The following is a 22,829-nucleotide window of genomic DNA, read 5'->3' as shown; positions in this document are numbered from 1 at the left end:
GAAAGTTTCTATTTTGGAGGGATAGACCAAAATAAAAATAATTTATATTTTTAAGGGACAAATGTAGTGCTCCATAGAAGTAATGATCGATCCTACAAGGAATGGTTGCTCATGTATGTTTTAGACACTTTGAAAGGAGTTTTGGCATTGTCATCACGCTTTGTAAGAAATGAGACAAATAAAATTGAAATATGAAACCTAAACGAAGTAAACAAACTAGAAAGATGAACCTTAAACATTCAAACAATGCACGAGGAACAAGGCTACATTCAACTTCGGCGATATTTGACTGGATATATATGGAGCTGTAATCATTGAAGTTTAATGTAGGCATTTTAATTAAGTAATGTTACTTCCATTTTAATGGTTTGTTTAAATTTTATTATTAGCATTTAAAAAAAAACATAAAAATGGTGAATTAAGTTGTGTCTGAAAATGAGACTGAAAATTGGAATTTCTTATTGCAAGTGTTGTGACTAATATTGAAAATACTCACATAACATGAGAAAAAATGAATCATGGCTAAAAATGGGACTAATTTTATTATGAATTTCACAGATTTAAAACCATGTTTTATTCACAAATATTTGTCCAAAAATTATAATATTGTTGATTCAGAACCATATTTTATCTAAAAATATAATTTAAATTGTATGGCATGCTCATTCTACTCAACAATGTGGATAACTTTAATCTCTAGTCCTTAAATTTAGACCAATTTTTAAAACGATATTATTAAAATAAAGGAGCGATAAAAAAATTTAATGCTCCTATATATTAATATAACCAATGAAATCAAAAAAATTATTAAAATTCTAATCTTATCTCCAACTTTCAAAAATGCCAATTAGTAGAATGTCATAACTTTGTCGTAACATTTCAGACAGCAGATCATTACTTATCAAAGCGTGTTACAGAGACAATCATTTTTATGAAAACGATTGTAACATTTCAAACTATTTATGTAAGTGCAATGTGATTTTTAGGGGGTAATAATAATCCTCAATTACTCGTCGAGGAAATTGGACCCAAAGAAAGAATCTTGCAATGGGCAGTAAATTCCATTGTTAATTACTTCTTGAAAATTATGGATTGGTTACCATTTCTCTGGATAATTTTCACACTCCTTAACCTCACTCTATTGGGATTAAATTTTTATGAGGTATTTTTCTGTCCCTTTCCTCCATTTCTATTGTTCCTTTCTCGCGATGTATCAGAGTCCTCTTTTGTTGTTTTTTTGATAATATCATAATACTCATCTCCACGTGATTTTCTTGCATCTTTTTGTAGCTGGGAGATTGGGGGCAGAATTTTGTGTTTAGATTGCATATTTGAGCTGCTGTTTCATTACTGGAAGCATAAAGATTTCATTTTGTTGGAGGGTTCTTGTTTATATGCCAATTTAAAACAAATTTATGTGTAAAAGAGAGATAGTTTAGGGTTCTTGTCTTCTGTAATTGCCATTGTGTGAAGTTTGAATTAAATTTGCAGTTTGATGTATAAATTTTGTAAGCTTGAAAAAATTTAAATTTTTTGATGGCTATGCTTGATGTCTCTAGATAGGAAAAGCCCACTTGATTTTAGTACTGTTTAGTTGCTATAAGAATAAAGGTTTGATTTTTATTTGAGGGTTCTTGCTTACATGCTAAATAGGATCCATCTGAACCTTTTAATTTCTTGTATCTTCCTTATATGGAAAACTGCTATGGGAAAGAGAGAATCGTGGGCGTGTTTATGAGTAAATAGGCGACTGGAAAGCTTCGCTATTGCAAGAGTGTTAGTGTGATTCGGATTAATTTTGTAACATCGAGCTTTGCTCCTTATCAAGTAGCAACCAAACTCCATAGGCCAGCGATCTGTGTTAGTTCGACTAAGAGATTTCAATCATACACCCAATGAAGCAAGTTAGAGAATGTAACTATTGATGGAATTAAACGAATTAGTCAAAGAGTAATTTTCTCTTCATAGTTGTCTGTATTTGGCCATAAGTTTTACAGAGTGTATGTGAAATTTGTCTTCTGTAATGACATATGTGAAATTCCGTGTCCACTTTAAAGTTCGTTTTAGATTCTGTAATGACGTATGCTTTTGTGGATGCATATGCTTTCAAACGAAGATTGTGAACTTGGATTCAAGTCTAGAATGTCAAACTATGTTCTATGTTGGTTTCTACAACGAACCGCTCTTCTGCTTTCCCACCTTGACTTCTTGCATCACTCTCTTGTTTTAGTTGATAACTTATCTCGCAGTATATGATACTATGTGATTCTTGAGCATATATTTCTCCATCTAATATGCATAATTGTTCCTCGTGTTTAAAGCATCTTAACCATGACCGAACACCTAGATGGTTCTAGAAGTATAATTTTCTTCTGTAGTTCTTAGGGTTCTCAGATTTGGAGGCTGACTATTTGAATCCCTATGAATTATCATCTCGTATCAACTACGTGATTGTGCCCGAGTATTTGTTGCATGGCGCGTTGTGCGTTCTCTTTCTCATGACGGGGCATTGGATCATGTTCTTGCTCTCGCTGCCTACTGCATACTATAATCTCAAGCAGTAAGTTTCTCTAGTCTATATTTTTGTGTCGTTATTCATCACATATTCTAGAGTTATATCAATATGTAGTACTTATCTGAATCATGATATCTAGACCTGCCTCGTCCGTCCTTGGAAACAGATATCATGTGTCATTGTGTGAGCATGCTTGGCTAAATTGGTACATTACGTTTCACCAGATTGCACGTCTTGGTTCCGTCTTATCCATATCTATTACACATTTCAGGTACCTATCAAACAAACATCTTGTCGATGTCACTGAAGTCTTCAAAGTAGTGAATACTGAGAAAAAAGCCCGTCTTATAAAGCTGGCATTTTATGTCATCTTCTTTGGTCTGGTCATCACAAGGTTAGCAACCGATGCTTGCCCTTCAAGTTCTCCGCTTTTGATGAACGAATGTGTGTCTTCTCATTAAATCTATGTTGTTTCGACATAGAACTATTGTTGTGGGGACATTTTCTTCTGTCCTCTCAGTCCTCCGCTCCAACGATAAAGAAGTAGATTTTCGATTCCAAGTACTTGAATTTTAGAAATCAAGTTGATATAATAAGAATTGCATATTTTATAGGTTTTGCATCTTCTACATGGTTGGCTAATTTTGATCTTTAATAAGGTTTTATTTACTTCAAAATCTGTGTGTCTAGAAACTGTAGGGACCATTCTTGTCCAGCCCTATAATTCTTGATTTGTGATGGTCTAATGCTAATTTGCAGGCTTGCGTTGTCAATTGTGCACGCTGTATTTGCTGACGATGATGATGTTGTGGCTTGGTCGACTATATATTGAACTTTTGTAAGCGTCTCGTGGCTTCTTTTTGGGTGGTGATGGTGTGACGTGGTCGACACTGAGACGAACGCCGGTTGCAAACCTAGTCTCCCCAAATTAATGTACATGTTTAGCCCTTTCTCATCTCTCTCTCACCATAGATTAGGGCAAGAACTGATTTTTGATCTCTTCAATGGTTATTAAAATTGTTGGTCATGCCTTGTAAATTTGATTGAATATTAATTGTGTTTTTTGGTGTTTCTGTGCATAATATACCTTAATTGGCTTTAAGATCAAGATATTAAATTTCATTAATTAAGATTAAATAGTTAATCAATTAATACAGACTTGAGAAAATCATGCTCTGGCCCATGGAAGCATCCACTACAGGTGGACATTTTTTGGTGGACATTTTTTTTTTATCTATAGCCACTTTTAATTTGTCCACGGCCACAAAAAAAGTGTCCGCAACAATAGTGAATACTTTTTGGTGGACAAATTTCACTTTATTTTATTTGTTGTATATTTTAATTCAATTACAATTAAAATTATCGGACTAAAAATAATTAGAAAACGAGATAATAATAAAATTAAAAAGTGCGATGAGACCAAATATTCGTTGTATTAATGGATACCGGAAAATTACACAACGAATATTTTATAAAAAAAAACATATAAAAACAAATAAAAACACCGCCACCATCTACTCGGTGGCGGAGTCGGTGAGCTCCAGAAGGCGCCTGCGCACTGCGCGATCCAGACGCGGGCGCCGAGTAGCGGGAGGAACCTGCAGACATTCGGGCGCTGCGGATACTGGCCTTCTGCCCCGGAGGGCGTGAACGCCTAGTGTGTGTATCAGAGGGCTCCTCCGTTTGGGCGTCGTTGAGGTCGATTGAGTGTCCGCCGCTAACTGCTGCTGTAGTTCCCGGCTCTGTTGCGTCTATTGCGCTTCGCCCCGTGACCTTCAGTCTCCTCTGCACAGATGGACTTGAATTTCGGGCAGTTCTCGAGAACGAGAAACTCCTCCCAGTGGGTGAACTTAGGCTTATATAGCGCGTTGTATTGGGACACAGACAGAGCCTTCACGTCGGCTTCGTTGCAGCCACTCTCAGTGTTGATAAGGTTGTTGCCGTAGATGCTCGCGAACTTCCTGGTGGGTGTCAGAATCCTCCCAAACTTTTTCCGGATCTGTTCCGCGTCACGCGGTTTGGCGCCTCTCGGCTTGAACTCATTGTAGGTCAACAAAACGCACTTCCAAAAGCCAATCTCGGTCTGATCGGTGCCAACACAGGGGTCTGATGTGATGACATCCCATGCCCTCGCCACAGCAATCGACTCATCTTTGGTGTAGTGCCCGCCCCGACTTGTTACCGCCAACTCGCTACCGCCGCTGCCATCCCCGTCGCCGTCACCGCCGGCCCTCCCCCCACCGCCGTTGCCGCCGCCCCTCCCACCACCACCGTTGCCGCCGCCTCTCCCACCACCGCCGTCGCCGGAACATCTCGTCGGCGGGGTCTCCGGTAGGCCCGGACTCATCAGCCCCATCATCTGCTCCAGTGTGAACCTATCGAAATCAGACAAAGGAGTCTGGGTGCGCTGGAAAGAGTGAGAAGGGGTATCCGGACGCTGATGGATGGGCGAGTCCATAGTGGGTCGATAATCTCCAAATGCCGAACGACCCAAATTCCTCTGATGAGAAGATTGACCCCGATATTGGCTTTGTTGCCACGGCGGGGATGTCGGTGACCACGATTGGAATGAGGGGGACTGGGACTCGATCCCCGGGGGGTGGGACTCGATACCCACAGCTGAGATGGCTGGGAAGAAGGATAGTATCCGTATCCCGATTCTTCCGTGCCGGGTGAATCTTCGTCTCTCCCGTGCATTTGGTATAAAATTTAGGGTTGTGAAATTGGGGGTGGAGTGAAAATGGGTGTGGAGTGAAAAACAAATTGGTGGGGTATTTAAATAAGCCAAAAAAAATAATTACAAATTCGAATTAAAAAAAAAAAAAAAAAATTCAAAAACGGCGATTTCGCCGCGCAATAGATAGGCGCGGCGGCCGCCGCGCTTCTCTCTCCTCCGGCCCGTCCTCACCGCAATCGCGCGAATGCCCGTCCGCCTTAACAAATTTGTCCGCCCCCGGGGCGGACGCCTCCTCCGCTATAGCCCGCCGCGGCTAAGCCGCGAACGGGGCGGCCGGCGCGCCGCCCCTATAGTGGATGCTCTAAATACCTCCGCCACATCCTGGGGCACAGCATTGCTCTCACACTGTGCTCTTGTTTCACACCCACACTCGCACATACAAACATGTCACTTGTTGATTATTGGTCTGTCTTGGTGTGCTTTTGTGTGCTCTGAACTGAGTTTAATGTTGACTCAATATCATCTGAGGCTGACAAATCGTGTATTTTATACTGTCATCAGATCAATCTGACAACGACTCAATTCAATAAGGTTTAACACGAACCAAAAATATTAATAAAACTCTCAACCTAAATACAATTAGGGTCTGTTTGGTACACAAGATTGGAATTGGAATTGGAATTGGAATTGGAATTCAATTGGAATTTATAAATCCTTTGTTTGATAAAAAGAAATATTGATATGGAATTGGATTTGAAAAGCTGAATGTGTGCAATGTGTGTAAGAACGTGTTTGTGTGTGCGCGCGCAGTGTGTGTAAGATTGTGTGTTGTGTGTGTCAGTGTGTGTAATTTAATAAAGATTTGGAATTCCACTATTTTTTATATGGAATTCAAATTGTAGAATTGGAAGAATTAAAATTTAATTTTAAATCCAAGAATTTTTATGATATAAAATAAAAATTGAAGACTCCCATTTTAATTTCAATTCCAATTCCAATTCCAATTCTAGTTCTAATTTCAATTCTATACCTATTTCCAATTTCATGTACCAAATGGAGCCTTAAAAAAAATTGAATGAAAAAGCATATTAGAAATATGTAATGATACTGATAGAGAAATATATGTACCAAACGGAGACTTAAAAAAAATTGAATGAAAGAGCATATAGTAAATGTGTAATGATACTGCTGGAATTAGTAGGGGCCAACACATTTGCATTTAAAAATTTGCACCACTACTACTACCTTTTTTTTTTGTTTACTATAAATTCCTAAAAATAGAGCGAGGGAAGAGAGAGAAAATTAAAGTAGAAAAGGCGAATTCATTTTACACACAACTCGAACTGCAGAGAGGGAGAGAAAGTAAGCCGAGTTTTTCGCTTTGACCGCCATTGATACCGTAGCTTTCCCCTCTCACAAGAAAGCCGAAGTAAAGTTACGTTAAAAAAAAGGAAGAGAACAGTGATTACCTGTGGCTGCCACAACCTCCATTCATTCCCTTCGCTGCTCTCCTCCATTTCAAATTGACGTGTGTCTGTTCACATTGCCCCTTTTTCTTCTCCTATAGAGCTAGCAATGGAGTAATCATTTACAGAGTCGTCGCCGTTAATTTTTCTCGACTTTAAACATTGCTGGTCCAAAATGGCGAGAGAATTTTCTAAGTATTCCAGTATCAGCTTCTTCTGTGTTGACTGAGCTAGTGTTTGATCTGTCGCGGAGCTGAGCTTCGGTGTGTTAATCTCCGACCACAATTTGCTGAAATTTATCACTCCATTTGCCAATAATTCGAATTATGCAGCCAAATGTTGAAGCGGTTCAACCGCAATTTAGATCCGGAATATCCGGAGAGAAAACTGGGGGGATGGGGTTCGTTTTCGACGACCTGATCCCTGACCTGCAGGAAACGGACGGCACGTCTTTCACGGCGCTTCTCGAGCTACCGCCGCCGCAAGCTGTGGAGCTCCTGGTCAAGGAGGATTCGCCGGCGAAAACCATGCCGCTGCCGATTTTTCCTTCCAATATTGCCCTAATTGACCGCGCCTCGTTGTTTTCCGTATTTGCTTCAGCCGATAATCCGCCGGATAGAACGAACATTTTGTCGGTTTCGAGCTCAATGAAGATCGATTCGGTGAAGCAGGAGCCGCTGGAGCCAGAGTATCACCGGAATTCTTCTTCGCCGGCGGTTTCAAATCAGAGCTTGAAGTCCATCAAGCGAAAGGAGAGGGAGAAAAAGGTAAACACAGACGCTTTCATCTCAGCATTACGCAAACCTTGAATGGAAAAATTGAATAATGTTACTCCCCAAAATAGTAAATCATTTATTTGATTTTGAATGTGCAGGTGAAAAAATCAAGCAAAAAAGTGGTAGCAAATGAAGCGTCTGATGGCAGTGGCGAGCAGCTGCCGTACGTTCATGTCAGAGCTCGCCGTGGCCAGGCCACTGACAGCCATAGCTTAGCTGAAAGAGTAATTATCCAGTGATTAAATACTAATCATTTCCTTGATCAAGATTAATAGTCGTATTAATTGCGTTTCAATGCCTCAATTACTCACCTGTCGTTGTTAACAGGCCCGGAGGGAGAAAATCAATGCGAGAATGAAGCTGTTACAGGACCTGGTCCCAGGGTGTAACAAGGTCAGCTGTCAATACGCTGTCGTTTCATTAATACGAATTCTGCATGGACTAATTGTGATGATTGAGTCAATTATGTTGAGATTAATGGCTGGTTAGGTATTTGGATTGAATAATCTTTTTCTGTTAGTTACTATGTGCTTACCCTAATTTCCCGGAGACTACATATGCCTTTTGTTTTTGAAAAATATCTAGAAAACGATTAGGGTCACAGTCATCTCTTTAGTAAGGGAAGCGGGTGTTTTTGCATAAACAAAAGTGGTGGGCCGCTGCTGATGTATCCCTCTTGCAATTCCCACACTGTGTCTTCACATTTTGGCCTTTTTTATTTGTTTGGTTTGGTTTGTTACCCGTCCGTTACGAGGGCACTCTTGTAATTCTCTGCGATACCGGTTTCCTCTTCTTCATCAGTTGTAGCTAGCATTTTGTTGGATTTTGGCCTTCTGAAATTTGACGTTTAGGTTCATTTTTTTCAGATGTTTTTGGGAAGTTCACTAGTTTTAAATAATTTGTTTCATGGATGTTCTAGTTTTCTTGTCAAGCATGGCCTAGTTCTTTTCTATATTGAGTACTTATTTAGAATTGGACCAAGTACATCTCTGAAAAATTTTAGATGAAGAAAAGTGATAGACGAAATTATGACTAGTGTTGCTTTCGACTAGAGCTATTAGCCTCCCGACATGTTAGATGATGCTTCTGACTTTGAACGCGTCTTCCTCTGATTGTTTAGTTGTTTCTCTCTGTTCCACCCCATCTAAGGTCTCACTCTATGTAAATTGTTCATAAACTATTCTATTAAAGCATCAACTGTAAAAATCCATCACATATTCGGTAGGCAACGAACTTCATCGTCTAGAGATGAAAGTTTGATAAGTATGAGCAGATCGAACTCATACAGATGAGTCATCAAATCAATACATTTTGTAATGGGAAAAGGAAAAACCCTCTGTCTGTCCAATAATGATCTCCTTTTTTTCCCCGACGATGAAGCCTAGTTAAAAGAATGACTTTGTCAGTTCTGGTTTGCTCCATTTGGTTAGTTTATGGCCTTCTGACCATAAATACCTGATTTTTCCTTACAGATTTCAGGTACTGCAATGGTGCTCGATGAGATAATAAATCATGTGCAAGCTCTTCAACGCCAAGTGGAGGTTAGACTCTCTCTCTCCTCTACCTGTTTATTACGGTGATATTATTGGATCCCTATCTATGCTGTGTAATAATTTGATATAGTGAAGTACTATGTTGTGCTTTCTTTAGATATATTACGATTGAAGGAACATAATTCGGGAAAGGTGTTATTGAATTATTAAAATCACAATGTCTGGACCACAAAGTAGTTGAGTTCTATCTTTTGCCCTCGATTAATTTTGATAAAAGCTGATTGGAATAATGGCTTCTTTGGTTTCAGTTTTTATCCATGAGACTTGCTGCTGTTAACCCAAGAATTGATTTCAACCTTGAAGCCCTCTTAGCCGTAGATGTAAGTCTATCTATAATCCACTCTACCTCTCTAAAAAAGCTAATTGCTCCAGATTATGCTTAAATCAATATCAATATTGATGTAAACTCTCGAACCTCGGTTCCTGCAGAGCGAATCATCCATTGATAACAGCTACCTGGGCATGTTTCCGCCATCCATTTGGCCGGAGGGGCAAATGAACGGCAGCAGACAACAACAGCCATGGCTCATCGATGGACTTAACCTGCCTTCCATGGGCAGGGTAGACGACACCTCTAACTTCATTACCCCAGAGAACTCACTGCTAAGCTACGACTCTCCTGCAAATTCAGGTGCAGAGACGCTGCACCTGAGCCAGCTGAAAATGGAGCTTTGAAGCAAAATCCGCTGTCGTCGCTCGTCATTGAAGCTAGTTTTGTATATACGAGATATAGTAGTAAGGATTTAGCCTTAGGTGAAGATGAGGCAGGAATTTACATTCTAGATTGAATTGACCCGAGACAAAAGCAGGTTTCACCATATTGTACATGAGTTTCTGGTTACGATTTAAAATGATGTATCTCTACACAAGAAAATGCAGCAACACAATAGAGAAATATGAGCAAATTACAAATTCCACAATAATAATAATAATGTTATTCGACAGCCTGCACACACTGCAACCAAACCAAAGTAATCAACCCTTACCCAACTGACACAGGACTCCACACAAACCACAATCTCTTGGACCCCCCACCCCCCGCACCACCCAACACAAGTTTCGAGACGCAGACAATCGGCATGACTTACACGACGAACCATCACCGGATATGTAAAGATAGAAGACCGCCACGTCAGCCTTTCAGATCTTGTCGAGCTTTTCAGCTTTGACGAGGGGGTTCGCCTTCGCTATGGCTTCTTGAGCGGCTGACCGGTAATCGAACGGGCACTCGTGTTTGTCCGAGTAGCGGTGCACCGAGCAGAAGAGGTTCCCGCACCTACAACTGAATCCGGTCAGGCCCACGCGCTTGCGGCAGGTGTTGCACCTGCTAGGTCCCTCCTTTGGCTTCGGCTCGCTCGGCTCCGGGTTGGGGTTCGGTTGAGGGGAAGCGAGTTTTAATTCGACTTCCACACTCACATCCACTGGAAGAGGCTCCTTCTGATTGATGCTGCCGTTGACCATATTCTCGATGGATGCCGCGGCAAACTGGGCCTGCTGCTGTTTCAAAACCATGTCTTTATGGCACTTGGAGCACATATTCATCGTAGCTGCGCTCCCGAAAAAGCCGCAGTTGTTGATGCAGAGAATCGGGCCTTCTCGAGGTTGGTAGCCGGTCTCCTTGGAAGACTCCATTTATGCAAGCTCCTACAACACAAGTGCTCAATGTGATAAGGTTTTCTTTTTATCAATGGAGCATTGGTAATTATATCAATACAACAAATGTTACGTGCAACGACACGGATTATCAACACCATGCTCGAATTTAATCTTGTCTTAACCTAGAAACATCACTAGGTAAATCTCAATCTTGTAATTTCTCTATTGAACCGCATTTACAAAAGTGCGATGAGAAAGAGACTAGTGTTTATAGTTTTCAAGATTTTTGACAGACAACTGCTCAAGAATGGAAAGGGAGGCCATTGAATCGATATTAGACAACAGGGAGAAAAGCTATAGCTTGTAATCAAAAGGGATCAAAAGATGCTCCCTTTTTCATACGCATCTCATCTACTACATCAAGACACATGTTTTTGGGAAGCTACTTTATTCAAATCCTCGATCACGAGAAGGCAACCAGACTGCCTATCATCAACTTCACTAGTACGAAATTACTAAAGCAATTACCTGTCTAAACAGGACAATTTCAAAGAACGTTGTAATGCAACAATCCGAGAGAAATCCTCTAACAGCAACTAGTTCGATGGGCTGAACAAAACATTTTAAGAGCACCTCCATAGCAAGACATGCCATCATAACAAGATGGACATGAAATATCGATAAAAATAACCAAGATTTCACGGGCTTGCTATATCTATTCTTCATCTCCAGGAGATTTCTCATCCACACCACACCCACCAATAACAATTGCACAACTAGAAAAATGTGTACTCATCATTCCAGAATCAGTTCTCAATACCATATGTCTAAATCATCTATAGAAAACATCCTATTTACCAGTTTATTCTGTAATTGCACAGCTAAATTTTCAACCACTTACACAATCAAGTCAAGAAAACAGTGAGCAATATAGCTGAGGCTAAACCTAAATTCATCCCCTTCTCTCAAAATTGATCTACTATAATTCATGACATAATTAAGTTTACAACAAATACAACACATACACCACAAAGTAGCCAAATAAAACCTGCAGAAGGCAAATATCTCAATCCCTCAATCAATATAAAGTAGAATAACTCATGACCCTTGGCCTAAAAAGCTTCAAACATATCCAAAAACCCCCCAAATCAGTCGATAAAAATTCAATCTTTCCCAATCAATTACAGGTACGTACAAGATAAAAATTCAAAACCTAATCAAAATTGCAATGATGAGAATCTCACCTTCCAATTGATAAACAAAGAGTTGTTAGGTCGATCATAGCTCAGACAAAATAAAAATCAAACGAGCAATAACTTAAATTATACATTTCCTAACCCACAAGAAAAGCAATTGAAAGGAAATTAAGAGACGCAAAAGATTCAATTTTGGGAGGAAACACAAAGAGGCCTTGCGCAGATCACTGAATCGGAGTCTAAAACAATTGAAAAATGCGAGAACTAAACCGAAACAAGGGGAAATAATACCTTAATTTAAGAGATAAATGGAGAGGTGGGGAGAGACCTGGATATTGAATTATGATTTAAGTTTATAATTATGCCGTTGTATCAGTATTTATTCTATTCAGAAACAGGGAAAAAGGTGACCGTCATGAATTGGAGAGAGAATTGCTGCAATTTACGCGTATTGCCCTCACCAAATTCTCTTCTTACCATTCTGCCATTGGTAGGAGGTCGGTACTTTCTCTGTCTCACAAAACATGTCACACTTTCCTTTTTAGTTTGCCCCACAAAAAATATCACATTTTTTCTTTTGGAAAAAGTTATTTCTTCACATTAATTATAAAATTATGTTTTCTCTCACCACTAACACACAAAATAACATCTCCTAAAATCCCGTGTCATTTTTCAAGTGTGACATCTTCTCTGGGACGGAGGGAGTACATTTTAAGAGCACCCGCACCATTGTCTCGATGCGGGCTCGGTCTCGTCCCAGCGTGACGAGACCACATCGAGACAGTGATGCGGGTGTTCGGCCGCGTCTCGTAGCCCGGGGGGAGGGGTGGTTGACGGGCTGTCTCGCCACGCGCGTCGGCCACATGACGAGTAGTGATTGGGGCGTGACGCCCACTTGCTGGCTCTGCGAATGGGTGCCGATTTTAAGCTATTTTTAATTATATTTTTTTTAAAAATCTGAAAAAATTACAAAAAAAAATGACCATTTTCTTGGCCATTTATTTTACCTTTTTTTGTAGTTTTTTTTTTCTTTTTTCCCACATTCATTAACCCAACTTCCCCACCATTTTTTCCACACACAAACACTATCATATCATCTCTCTTTCCTCTCCAATTTCTGCAAAAATATCCGGTGACGGAAACTCCGGCGGCGAGGGCGGCGGCTACGACTTGAACCTGTTTGTTGACTGGGGCGACATGTACAATGTTTTGGGTGCTTCCGGTTCCGGTTCGTCGACGCCGGCGTACCAAACACCATCTTTTCCAATTGATGCATACTATCGTCCTGCCGGTCCAAGGAGCACGCAAACTCATCGATTATCCCAAATTAGGGAGGATATTCCGGAGGAACACACTCTGGAAGCGGTGGAGCGTCGTGAGGACGGCGCCCAACATCCATACACACAAGCGGAGACGATGGATCTGTTCGACGCTTGGATCAGCACGTCGAACGATCCCATCCTCATGAATCAACAAACCTGCAAGTGCTTTGGGATAAGGTCACCCACGTATACAATGCAAAAAAAGCCGAGGGCGGCCTTCAGCCGCAACCTGAAGATGCTCCACGCTCATTTTGAGCGAGCCAACAAAGATGTCAAAAGATTTTGTGGGATCTACAAGAGAGAAGCAGAGCATAACCAAAGCGAAGCTAGTGGATCCGACATTCTGAGAGCGGCTTTGCGAGTCTTTAAATCCGACACCAGCAAAGATTTCAACTTTCCCGATGTTTGGGAGGCGGTCAAACATCTTGATAGGTGGGCTGACGGTGTTGATTCCAGCACGGGCTCGAGCTCGAAACGCACGAAGCATACGGCGGGTGGCCAATACTCGTCTAGTGATGCGGGGAAGGCAACACCTCACAAGAGGTTGAGTTCCCGACATCCGATGCAGGGGGCTCCTCCGGTACACGACGTCGGCCGCAAGGGAACAAGGCGGCGAAGGCAGCTAGAGGGAGGGGGAGGGGCCGAGGCGAATCAAGCCAGGCGGGCTCCCAAGGGCCGCTGTCCTCCCTAATGTCCATGTACTTCACCGCCTCGATGGCTGACACTTCCCGTATAACGCCTGCCCAATATCAAGCCCATCTTGCCGGTATTAAGTATCTAGCAAGTCAACTTGGTATTCCGCCTCATCTAGCTTGGGTGCACTGCCACTGCCTTCGGGTGATGATTCGCCGACGGAGTAGTTTTTATAATTTAAGTGTGCAATTTTTAATTTCTAGTATTTTAAATTATGTCTTTTTTATTTTTTTTAGATTTTAATTATGTATTTTTTATTTTTATTTTTTTAGGATTTAAAATTGTAATTTTCTTTTATTTAATGAAGTGTGTTTTTATTAATTGGATTTGTTGGAAATAAATATAAAAAATGAAATTAAATGAATAGTTAAGGGATGAGAATGAATGAATAGTTAAGGGATGGGATGGTTATGAGATGGAGGGATGCAAGTGTTGTCTCTTAGTTAAGAGATGAGGTAAAAAGTGCAGTGAGACCTATGAATAGTGAAGGAATGAGACAGTATTGAGACGGTATTGAGACAGGGATGTAGATGGCCTAAGTCTCGTCTAGAGAGGGCCAGTCGATGAGTTAAAAAAATAAACTTTATTCAGGTTGCGAATTAATTAGTGTGAACAAATTGAGTTATGATTTTTATTGATTAAAAATTTTCAATTTTAATTTTAAATGGTCAAGTTTTGAGCTAGTCTAACAACAAACACATGCTAACAATAAATTAACATATGATCAATTCATTACGTAAAATATAAAACAAATTATTATGGTAATTTTGAAATATATGCATAAACTCAAATATTATTAAATACTAATTTGAAATTTATATAAATAAAATTAAATCAAACATAAACTCAGTATTTAAAATTATGTTAGACTTTAAAATACTTCTTGTAGCAAATTTAAAATTTCTAATTCATATGGAGTATTTGTTTTTATATTGATAAAATATAATACTCTATCTGTTCCATATTAGGAGTCACTTTGACTTTTCTATACTCATTTTATTAATATGATAATAAATAGTGAAAGCGGAGAAAAGGTAACGTAAGAGAGAGAATAATGTTGAGAATAAACAAATACAGATTCCTAATATGGGACGTAAGGAGTATAATATATATAGGATTATGATCAATGTGGAGCTAATTTAGCGCCAAAAACCGCCGAATCCTTCAAATTTTAGTTCAATCTACTTCGTTTTATAACATTGTTAGATAACATGCAATTCATTTTTAGTCCGTTTTACTTTATTTTATTTTAGTTATTTTTTAGATCGTTTTACTTCATTCTTTCTCTTTAGATGGTTTTACTACATTTTAATTTATAAAGAATGAAGTACAGTGATCTTAAAATGAACTTCGTGTTATGTAATAATGAAGTTCTTATTGGTTTGATGTTTTGGCACAGGGAGAGGGGATTTACATATATAAAATGGTAAGATTAATCTCTTTGTATAGTTATTTCATCATAACGAGTGTCGAATTAGTTGTCAAACAAAGCAAAAGAATATACAATTGTTATATTTAGATCCATTCCATCGTGTTCCCAGTTAGCCCTACTCAGATTGCATGCTAATCGGATTATAATATTATTGGCAGCGGCGGACCCAGGTGGGGTCGCGTGGGGTCGGCCGACTCCACTGTCGGTCCACCGAGTGCTGCCAGAAAACATAAATTCCAACCTCTGACCCGGTGTAACTCCACTTCCGACCCCATGGCAGCTTCAATTCCACCCGAAACCTTTTGGTCTTTTCCAAAAAATAAGAGGATAGAGGGAACAATAGATAGGCGAGGGGTTGCAGAAAATGCAGAGAATCTGACGTTGGTATGATGAAAAAGACGATTTATCTTTTGTTACTTGATATGATGAAAAAGACGATAATTTATCTTTTGTTACTTGAATAATTAGGTTAAATGAGTGAAAGTCTTTGGACTTATATAATTCAAATGAGTTGGGGCACCTAATGGGAAATTAATTAAATAAGTTGGCTCATTTTATTGATTAATTAAGCATAATTATTTTTATAATTTTTGTTTCATCAACTATCATTTCATTATATTTAAATTTTATTTTCTAATTTTTTTAAAACTGTTATTATAATATTTGGTGCTAATAATTTTGAATTGTTGTTGTTCAGTATATTCAATGACAACTTAAAATATGATTTAAGGATCCGCCATTGATTATTGACCATATATTTCTAACCCTAATCCTATATTGTATTATATCTCATTTAAATCATTTCTAACCCTAATCCTATATTGTATTATATCTCATTTAAATATTTAAGTACTTCTTCAGTCCCATATATATTATATCTCATTTAAATATTTAAGTACTCCCTCAGTCCTATAGAAGATGTCACACTTTTCTTTTTAGTTTATTCCAAAAAAAATATCTCATTTCTAAAAAAATTCTCTCACATAAATATAAAAATTATATTCTCTATCCATTTAACACACAAAACAAAATCTTCTCATATAAATATAAATATTATATTTTCTCTCTTCATTTGAGACACAAAATAAAATCTTCTAAAATCTTGTGCCATCCTACAAATGTATCATTTTTTGATAGTTTGATAGAACGGAGGGAGTACTACTATTTTGGGTCACATTCTTCGAAGATACATAATCGTGTATATATTTACAATGCGTAGGCTCATTTCTCAGTTGTTTACACACAAATAAAGTATATATTCGAAGGTGCTAATAAATCTACAATAAAGGAACATGCTATTCTACAAAGAATTCTAGTTCTTCTAACTAAAAAAGAAATCGATTATCCGTAATATGTAGAAATCAAAGTCAACCTACAAATATAAAAGCCACGTTTCATTTCATACTAAAAAATCAGTATGAATACAAGTACGGATTTGGAATTGGATCTAGTCGGAGTCTCGGACTATGTCTAGCCGCTATAACCACCGCCGGTGCCATATCCCATGCCGGTGTCACCACCGGCATGCGTGTTGTGAGCGGTGGTCGGCCGCCCCGCGCCACCTGTGGCCTTCCCAATTGGGTGAGACTTGACCGTTCCCTCCACCACCTGCCCGGTGGGCTCTCGGGTGCCATGTCCGGGCAATGCCGACATCTGGTGCCCCGCAGTCGACTGCCCGGCCTCACCGGTTGAGGCTGAGTACGAGTACGACCCTCCGCCCGCCTCGCCGGGCTTATCCTGTCAAATTTTAAATTAATTAGTTACTTTCATCGAAATAAATGGTGAATTAATTTGGATTAGTTTCATCCAAAATAATTGCCAAACAAAATTATTGGCAATTAAAATTAAAAAATATATTATACTCCTTCCATTCCACTTTAAGAGTCCCGATTTATCACTTTAGGTTGACCCATTTTAGGAATCACGATTGAAATATTCCATAAATGGTATTAGGCCCAACATTTCACTAACTTTTTTCCACTCATATTCTATTATAAAACTAATATAAAAAAATAAGACTCAAATTCCACTCTCTTTTTTTCACCAACTTTCTTTTATCCCACTATCTTTTTTTCACCAACTTTCTTTTATCCCACTATCTTTTTTTCATCACCTTTCTTTTACATTTCTTAAAACTCATTTCTTAAAACTCATGCCGAACTCAACCAGAACCCCTAAAATAAAACGGAGGAAGTAACTATTACATATCGATATACAAGGAGAACTGAAATCACTAACTCTTAAGACCCCCCTTCTTTGATTTCAGGATAAAATCAATAGATTTCTATCAAAAATCCAAAATCAATAGATTAATTTGGCATATTTTTTGTATTTCATTCTAATTCTATCATTAGAAAGAAACATTCGGAATCCTAAATACATAGAAACTAAACTAATTAAAGCATGGAGAGAAACGTAAATATAGTGCTAGAAAACCTGTTCTCCGACGGTGGACTTGGCGGCGTCGGCGACATTCGTTGCGGCTTCCTTTAGTGATTGCATTTTCAATTCCACCCTTTTCTCTGTTGCAAATAAATTCCATGCAGCAGTATATATTTCGGACACTCCGGTGACACGTAGGCCACAGTGTCGATGCATGCCCACCACGTGTCTCTTGCTCAGACATTACTATGTGTCAAGGAACACCGGTTTGAGTTGATGCATGCATCACCCGTCAAATAAATATGATTTGTGAGTCTATCCCATAGTCCTCACTATCAATTTCTTAATATTATTAACCTTAAATTACATTCATTTGTATGCATCACAGACCTTTAGGGAACGTTTGGTTCACAAAATGGTTAGGAGGAGTTAACATTTTCCTGTCATACTAGATGGAAACTTGGGCCAAGATATGGGTAACATAACTAATGTTTGGTTATTATTTTGGCATGTGGATAAAAAGCCCATTTGATGTTTAATAGGGATTGTGTTAGTGGATTTACACCAACCTAAATGACGCATATATAAACAATTGCAGCCTTTCTTTAGATTTAACCCAAATTATTTTCATTTCGTTCCCTCTCCACACTGAAATTTGGGCGGGAATACTTTCACACTTTGGCGCCGTCGGAGACCTCAACGGAGCAGAAAAATTCAAACTTACTAGTCAATTTGTTTCTTAAAGCACCTACGCGTTTTTGTCGACATAGATCTGTGTATGTCCTTTCAACACAAAAGTGTAGATTTGTGGGAATCTTGTGCAGTAGGTTTTCTTTGATGTAGTGGACCTTCAATTTTGAAATTAAAAGATGTGAAATCAATGCACCAACGAAAAGGAGGAGAAACATTCACCCAAGGAAAAAAAAATCAAAACTAACCGTAGATTCGTCGCACCTCGACCATCGTTCTCTTCTTGCTGGGTCACTTCTTTCACTGATTCAGGGAAGCTTTTGGTGTAGGGGTCTTCTTCGTTGAGGTCAATTGAGAGCTTTGATTCAATTTGAAATGAGAAGGGAGAAGGGCAAAAGAGAAGAACAATTGAGAGCTTTGATTGAAATGAGAAGGGAGAAGGATAAAAGAGAAGAAATTGAATTATTGGTCGCGGAAATCGAGGTCAGATGGACTCAATCTGGGGGTATGGAGTGAGTTTCGGATCTTGACGAAACCAAGTGAACAGTGCGGGCCTCACTTGGCAAACACGGGCTTTGAACTAAACTCAATTGGCAACCAAACACAGGATTGAACATGGTATCAAATCCTTATCTGTGCGAAACATAGGAACCAAAAGTTCCCTTAAGTTACATGTAAAACATTAGATACTATAATGTTAAAAATAAGTGGAAAAAGATTAATAAAATATGAGTAATTTTAAATGAAATGTGAATGGAATAAGTTAGTGGAAGGTGAGACCCTATTACCATTTATGATTAAAGTGAACCGAAATTCCTATTCGCGGACGTACTAAAATGGAAAAACGAGACTCCTATTCGCAGACGGATGGAGTAGTTATATACATTACTTTTTCTGTAACTTTTTATGTTTTCTTAATGTTACATAATAGTAATAATTTTTATTTCAAAATAAAATTTATTACAAATAGTGAAATTATTAATAAGACACTTTTATACATTTATTACTACCTCATGTTAATGACAACGTATTACATAAGAGTAATAACGTTTGGTTTTAAACTAAATTTATTAAAGATAGTGAAATTATTAATAATATGTATTCATAATTTGGTACTAAATTAGTTGAAACAAAGGGAGTACAATATTTGAGAATACAATATTTATGAATAGATATTTTCTTATTAATCAATAAGAAAAACAAATATTTACAAATACAATATTCACTCTTTATAATAATGACAAATATTTATTTCTAAGAAAATTAATATAAAACCTTAAATTATTCACAATCTTCAGTACTCTAAAACAAAATATATATAGAAATACTAAAAATAAATCATACCAACAATGTCAATAGAAAAACACGCGATATTCATATGATTTTGTACACTAATTTATATTTATCCATACTGTACTTCATATTAATACTACCAGTTATAATATTAAAAATACAAAATCATATTATTATATAATTTGCAAACACAAACTACAATTTTTTCTATGTTAATTGATAAAACAAATCTTTCCAACAAACCCTCAAAAATTATTGCGAAAAATTATAAAACAACATGCAAATTAGGAGATAGATTCGGCAAAACATAGAAAACAAAAATCACAACAACATCAAATGCAACATTATACTTGAACGATGCAGGAGTAATAGTTAATAACTTTTCATCTATTTATAATATCTCAAGTCTTACACCATTTACATTTTCCAAACTTTCTCTTTGTCAATGAATGATTAAATCAACAAAAGATGTATACATCGACGCTGATATGCCAAAATTCTTCAGAGTATTTCCCATAGAAGAACAATAAAAAATGGTATGCATTTTATAATCATAAATATATGATAAAAAATTTCTTTCGAAATAGATTATCATTTTTATTACAATTTGTTTAGCATTTTAATATTTTTGCATGTATCATATTAATTATTATGACATTAACATTCACTGCAACACAAAATTACTACGATATTATATCAATGATACAATTTTATTAATCCCTTCATATTCTTCCGTATTTTTAATTAACTATTTATAATTATGAAGTAGTATTAATAGTAACATTGACAATATCCTACCGACAACCCAAAGAATAACATGTAATATTTGTCAAAATCACCACCAAACACAATACATGCAAACTCCTATTCAAATGGCGCATACTTAATTTATAGCAAATAAACTACAATACAATACCTACTAAAGGATGAATATAAAAAACAATTATTATAGATTACATGCCCGATTAAATTTTAGATTACCATCAGTTTTTTATTTATATAATAAATATGAAAAAAAATTAATCAACAAACAGATCACATTGAAATCATATTTAAAACATAGTTGATTAAATCATTCAATTATATTGTTTTTCTAATTTTGGAAATTCAAGGTTACCAATTTAATTTTAATTTTTAATTAAATATTCATGGCTCAACGAACAAAGTCAATACTCATTGATAAATACTATATGATTATAGGAGTACATATTTAAACATATTTTAGACTATTGCCAATTATATAATTAGAGCAAATCAATACTCTATTCTTGGGATAATTTTGACATACTAAAAATCATATCAGAAATATGATCGATTAATCTATCATTTCGATTTTTTGATTTTAAAAATCGAAAGAAATTCAATTTCAAATTTAAAGCTCCGAATGGAACCAAAATCCATATATAATTATAAAAAATAATGACTATAGTTTATAATAAATAAAGAGTTCTATTAATGATGATGGTCAACCTAATAATAACTATAGGTTATAATAAAATAAAGAGTGCTATTAAACTTTAGGAACTTAGAAGTTAATATCGAATAATTTGATTCGGGCTTATTAAAGGTTGAATAATTAAATAGATGAAAGCCATAATTTAAGGATCTCATTGAAGCCCATTACAACCATACAATGAAATTTAGGTAATTAATTGTAGGTATAGTTATTGATATTTTAAATAATATATTGACTAATAGTCTGATATATTGAATAATTACTAAAAATTAGCATTTTCTTATGGTGAATGGTAAAAAGAAAATATAGTTTTTGAAAATGTGAGAAGCACATGTTCTTAACTCATCTATTTAATAGTTTAAATCTATATAGTTAATATTTTATATCTCATATAGAATGTTACATAGAAAAAAGGTATATTGCACAATGTTGTTAAATTGTAAACTATGTTACTAAGTCGGTACTACAACCTAGCCCTATGGATTACTAAACCCTTTAGAGATGGATTTAACTTCGATCACATAGCGAACGCTATTTTATTGAGTCGGTACTATACCCTAACCTCATGTACTACTAAACCCTTGGAGTGTTGGATTTACACTTCAGCCCCGGCGCGATGCGCAACTGGCGATATTTTTAGTAATCAAATAAGTACATAATCATGTATTATTGATATATGTGAACTTTAGAATCGAATCATTATATGCCCCATCCATCTAATGAAATATTGTCCATATGTTCAATCCCAACACGATGCACTATTTAAATGAATAGAGAAAAAGAGCTCGATATTTTAATTGGAATGAGAAACGTGGTTAAGTGTATTAATTGAAGAAGTAAAGTTTTCAAAAAAGAGAAAAGTGTCATCTTATTTGGAGCAAACTAAAAAGAAAAATGTGTCATCTTAAGTAGATGATAAAATTTGTTAAAACTAATACTCCTACACGGCCACAATTAAAATTTTAAAACTAATACACCTACATGGCCATAATTAAAACTTTACTAAAACTAATACCTTCAATTTACTAAAACTAATACTCCTACACGACCACAAATTAAATTTTAAATTATCATTTATTAATTCAAGTAGGGTTTAGTTAATCCTTAATTATTTTTGGCCCAAAACATGTTAGCCTAGCCCAAATTCATATGTCTATTTTATTCTCTTACTTTACTCTCTCCACTTCACACACAAAATAAAATTATATAAAAATATCAATTTTTATTATGCAATAATAAATATTTCACGTAACATTATTACTATTATTATTATTATTATTATTAAAAATTAATATATATAATGGTGAGAAATAAAATGCAAACATGCATTGAGCTAATCCATCATTTGTCATTATAGCCTCTGTGCAATATGAATTGGGAATAGGAAAATGCATTGAGAATAGAGAAAACTTTTTGGAATATGCATCATTGATATACGTGTGATTTGCAATTAGGAATATGACATTAATCGAGTAGACAACGCTAAAAGTGAAAATACTTTTATCTCTACTTTATTCTCTCTCTCTTACTTTATTCTCTTCACTTCAACACAAGATAAAGTTACATAAAAATATTAGTTTTTGGTATGCAATAATAAATATTTAATGTAAAGAGTGCTATTAAACTTTAGGGAAATTAGAAGTTTATATCGAATAATTTGATTTGGGCTTATTAAAGGTTGAATAAATAAATAGATGAAAGCCATAATTTAAAGATCTTATTGAAGCCCATTACAACTATACAATGAAATTTAGGTAATTAATTGTAGGTATAGTTATTGAT

At 36.7% G+C, this 22,829-nt stretch overlaps 4 protein-coding genes across 4 annotated transcripts; 2 read left to right on the top strand and 2 right to left on the bottom strand.

Annotated features, from left to right (window-relative positions):
* The first annotated feature begins 982 nt into the window (after nucleotides 1–982).
* Nucleotides 983–3,586, top strand: LOC125211847 (protein cornichon homolog 1-like). The gene is made up of 4 exons (XM_048111788.1): nucleotides 983–1,162; nucleotides 2,379–2,560; nucleotides 2,787–2,909; nucleotides 3,275–3,586. Exons 1-4 carry the CDS (start codon nucleotides 1,088–1,090, stop codon nucleotides 3,345–3,347), a joined length of 453 nt encoding a protein of 150 aa, XP_047967745.1. The 5' UTR covers nucleotides 983–1,087; the 3' UTR covers nucleotides 3,348–3,586.
* A 2,889-nt stretch (nucleotides 3,587–6,475) lies between these two features.
* Nucleotides 6,476–9,807, top strand: LOC125213391 (transcription factor bHLH48-like). The gene is made up of 6 exons (XM_048113907.1): nucleotides 6,476–7,425; nucleotides 7,533–7,658; nucleotides 7,762–7,827; nucleotides 8,907–8,975; nucleotides 9,236–9,307; nucleotides 9,417–9,807. Exons 1-6 carry the CDS (start codon nucleotides 6,985–6,987, stop codon nucleotides 9,660–9,662), a joined length of 1,020 nt encoding a protein of 339 aa, XP_047969864.1. The 5' UTR covers nucleotides 6,476–6,984; the 3' UTR covers nucleotides 9,663–9,807.
* A 75-nt stretch (nucleotides 9,808–9,882) lies between these two features.
* Nucleotides 9,883–10,619, bottom strand: LOC125213392 (zinc finger A20 and AN1 domain-containing stress-associated protein 8-like). The gene has a single exon (XM_048113908.1). It carries the CDS (start codon nucleotides 10,617–10,619, stop codon nucleotides 10,128–10,130), a length of 492 nt encoding a protein of 163 aa, XP_047969865.1. The 3' UTR covers nucleotides 9,883–10,127.
* A 5,842-nt stretch (nucleotides 10,620–16,461) lies between these two features.
* LOC125212609 (late embryogenesis abundant protein 46-like) lies at nucleotides 16,462–17,770 on the bottom strand. The gene is made up of 2 exons (XM_048112821.1): nucleotides 17,663–17,770; nucleotides 16,462–16,963 (listed from the first exon to the last, which is right to left on the bottom strand). The coding sequence occupies exons 1-2, from the start codon at nucleotides 17,726–17,728 to the stop codon at nucleotides 16,697–16,699; spliced, it is 333 nt and encodes a 110-aa protein (XP_047968778.1). The 5' UTR covers nucleotides 17,729–17,770; the 3' UTR covers nucleotides 16,462–16,696.
* Between the last annotated feature and the right edge of the window lie 5,059 nt (nucleotides 17,771–22,829).

This window comes from Salvia hispanica, chromosome 3, assembly GCF_023119035.1.
Source record: "Salvia hispanica cultivar TCC Black 2014 chromosome 3, UniMelb_Shisp_WGS_1.0, whole genome shotgun sequence".
NCBI lineage: Eukaryota > Viridiplantae > Streptophyta > Magnoliopsida > Lamiales > Lamiaceae > Salvia > Salvia hispanica.
Note: the sequence above shows the minus strand (reverse complement) of the source record. Positions and strands in the feature narration are given on the sequence as shown.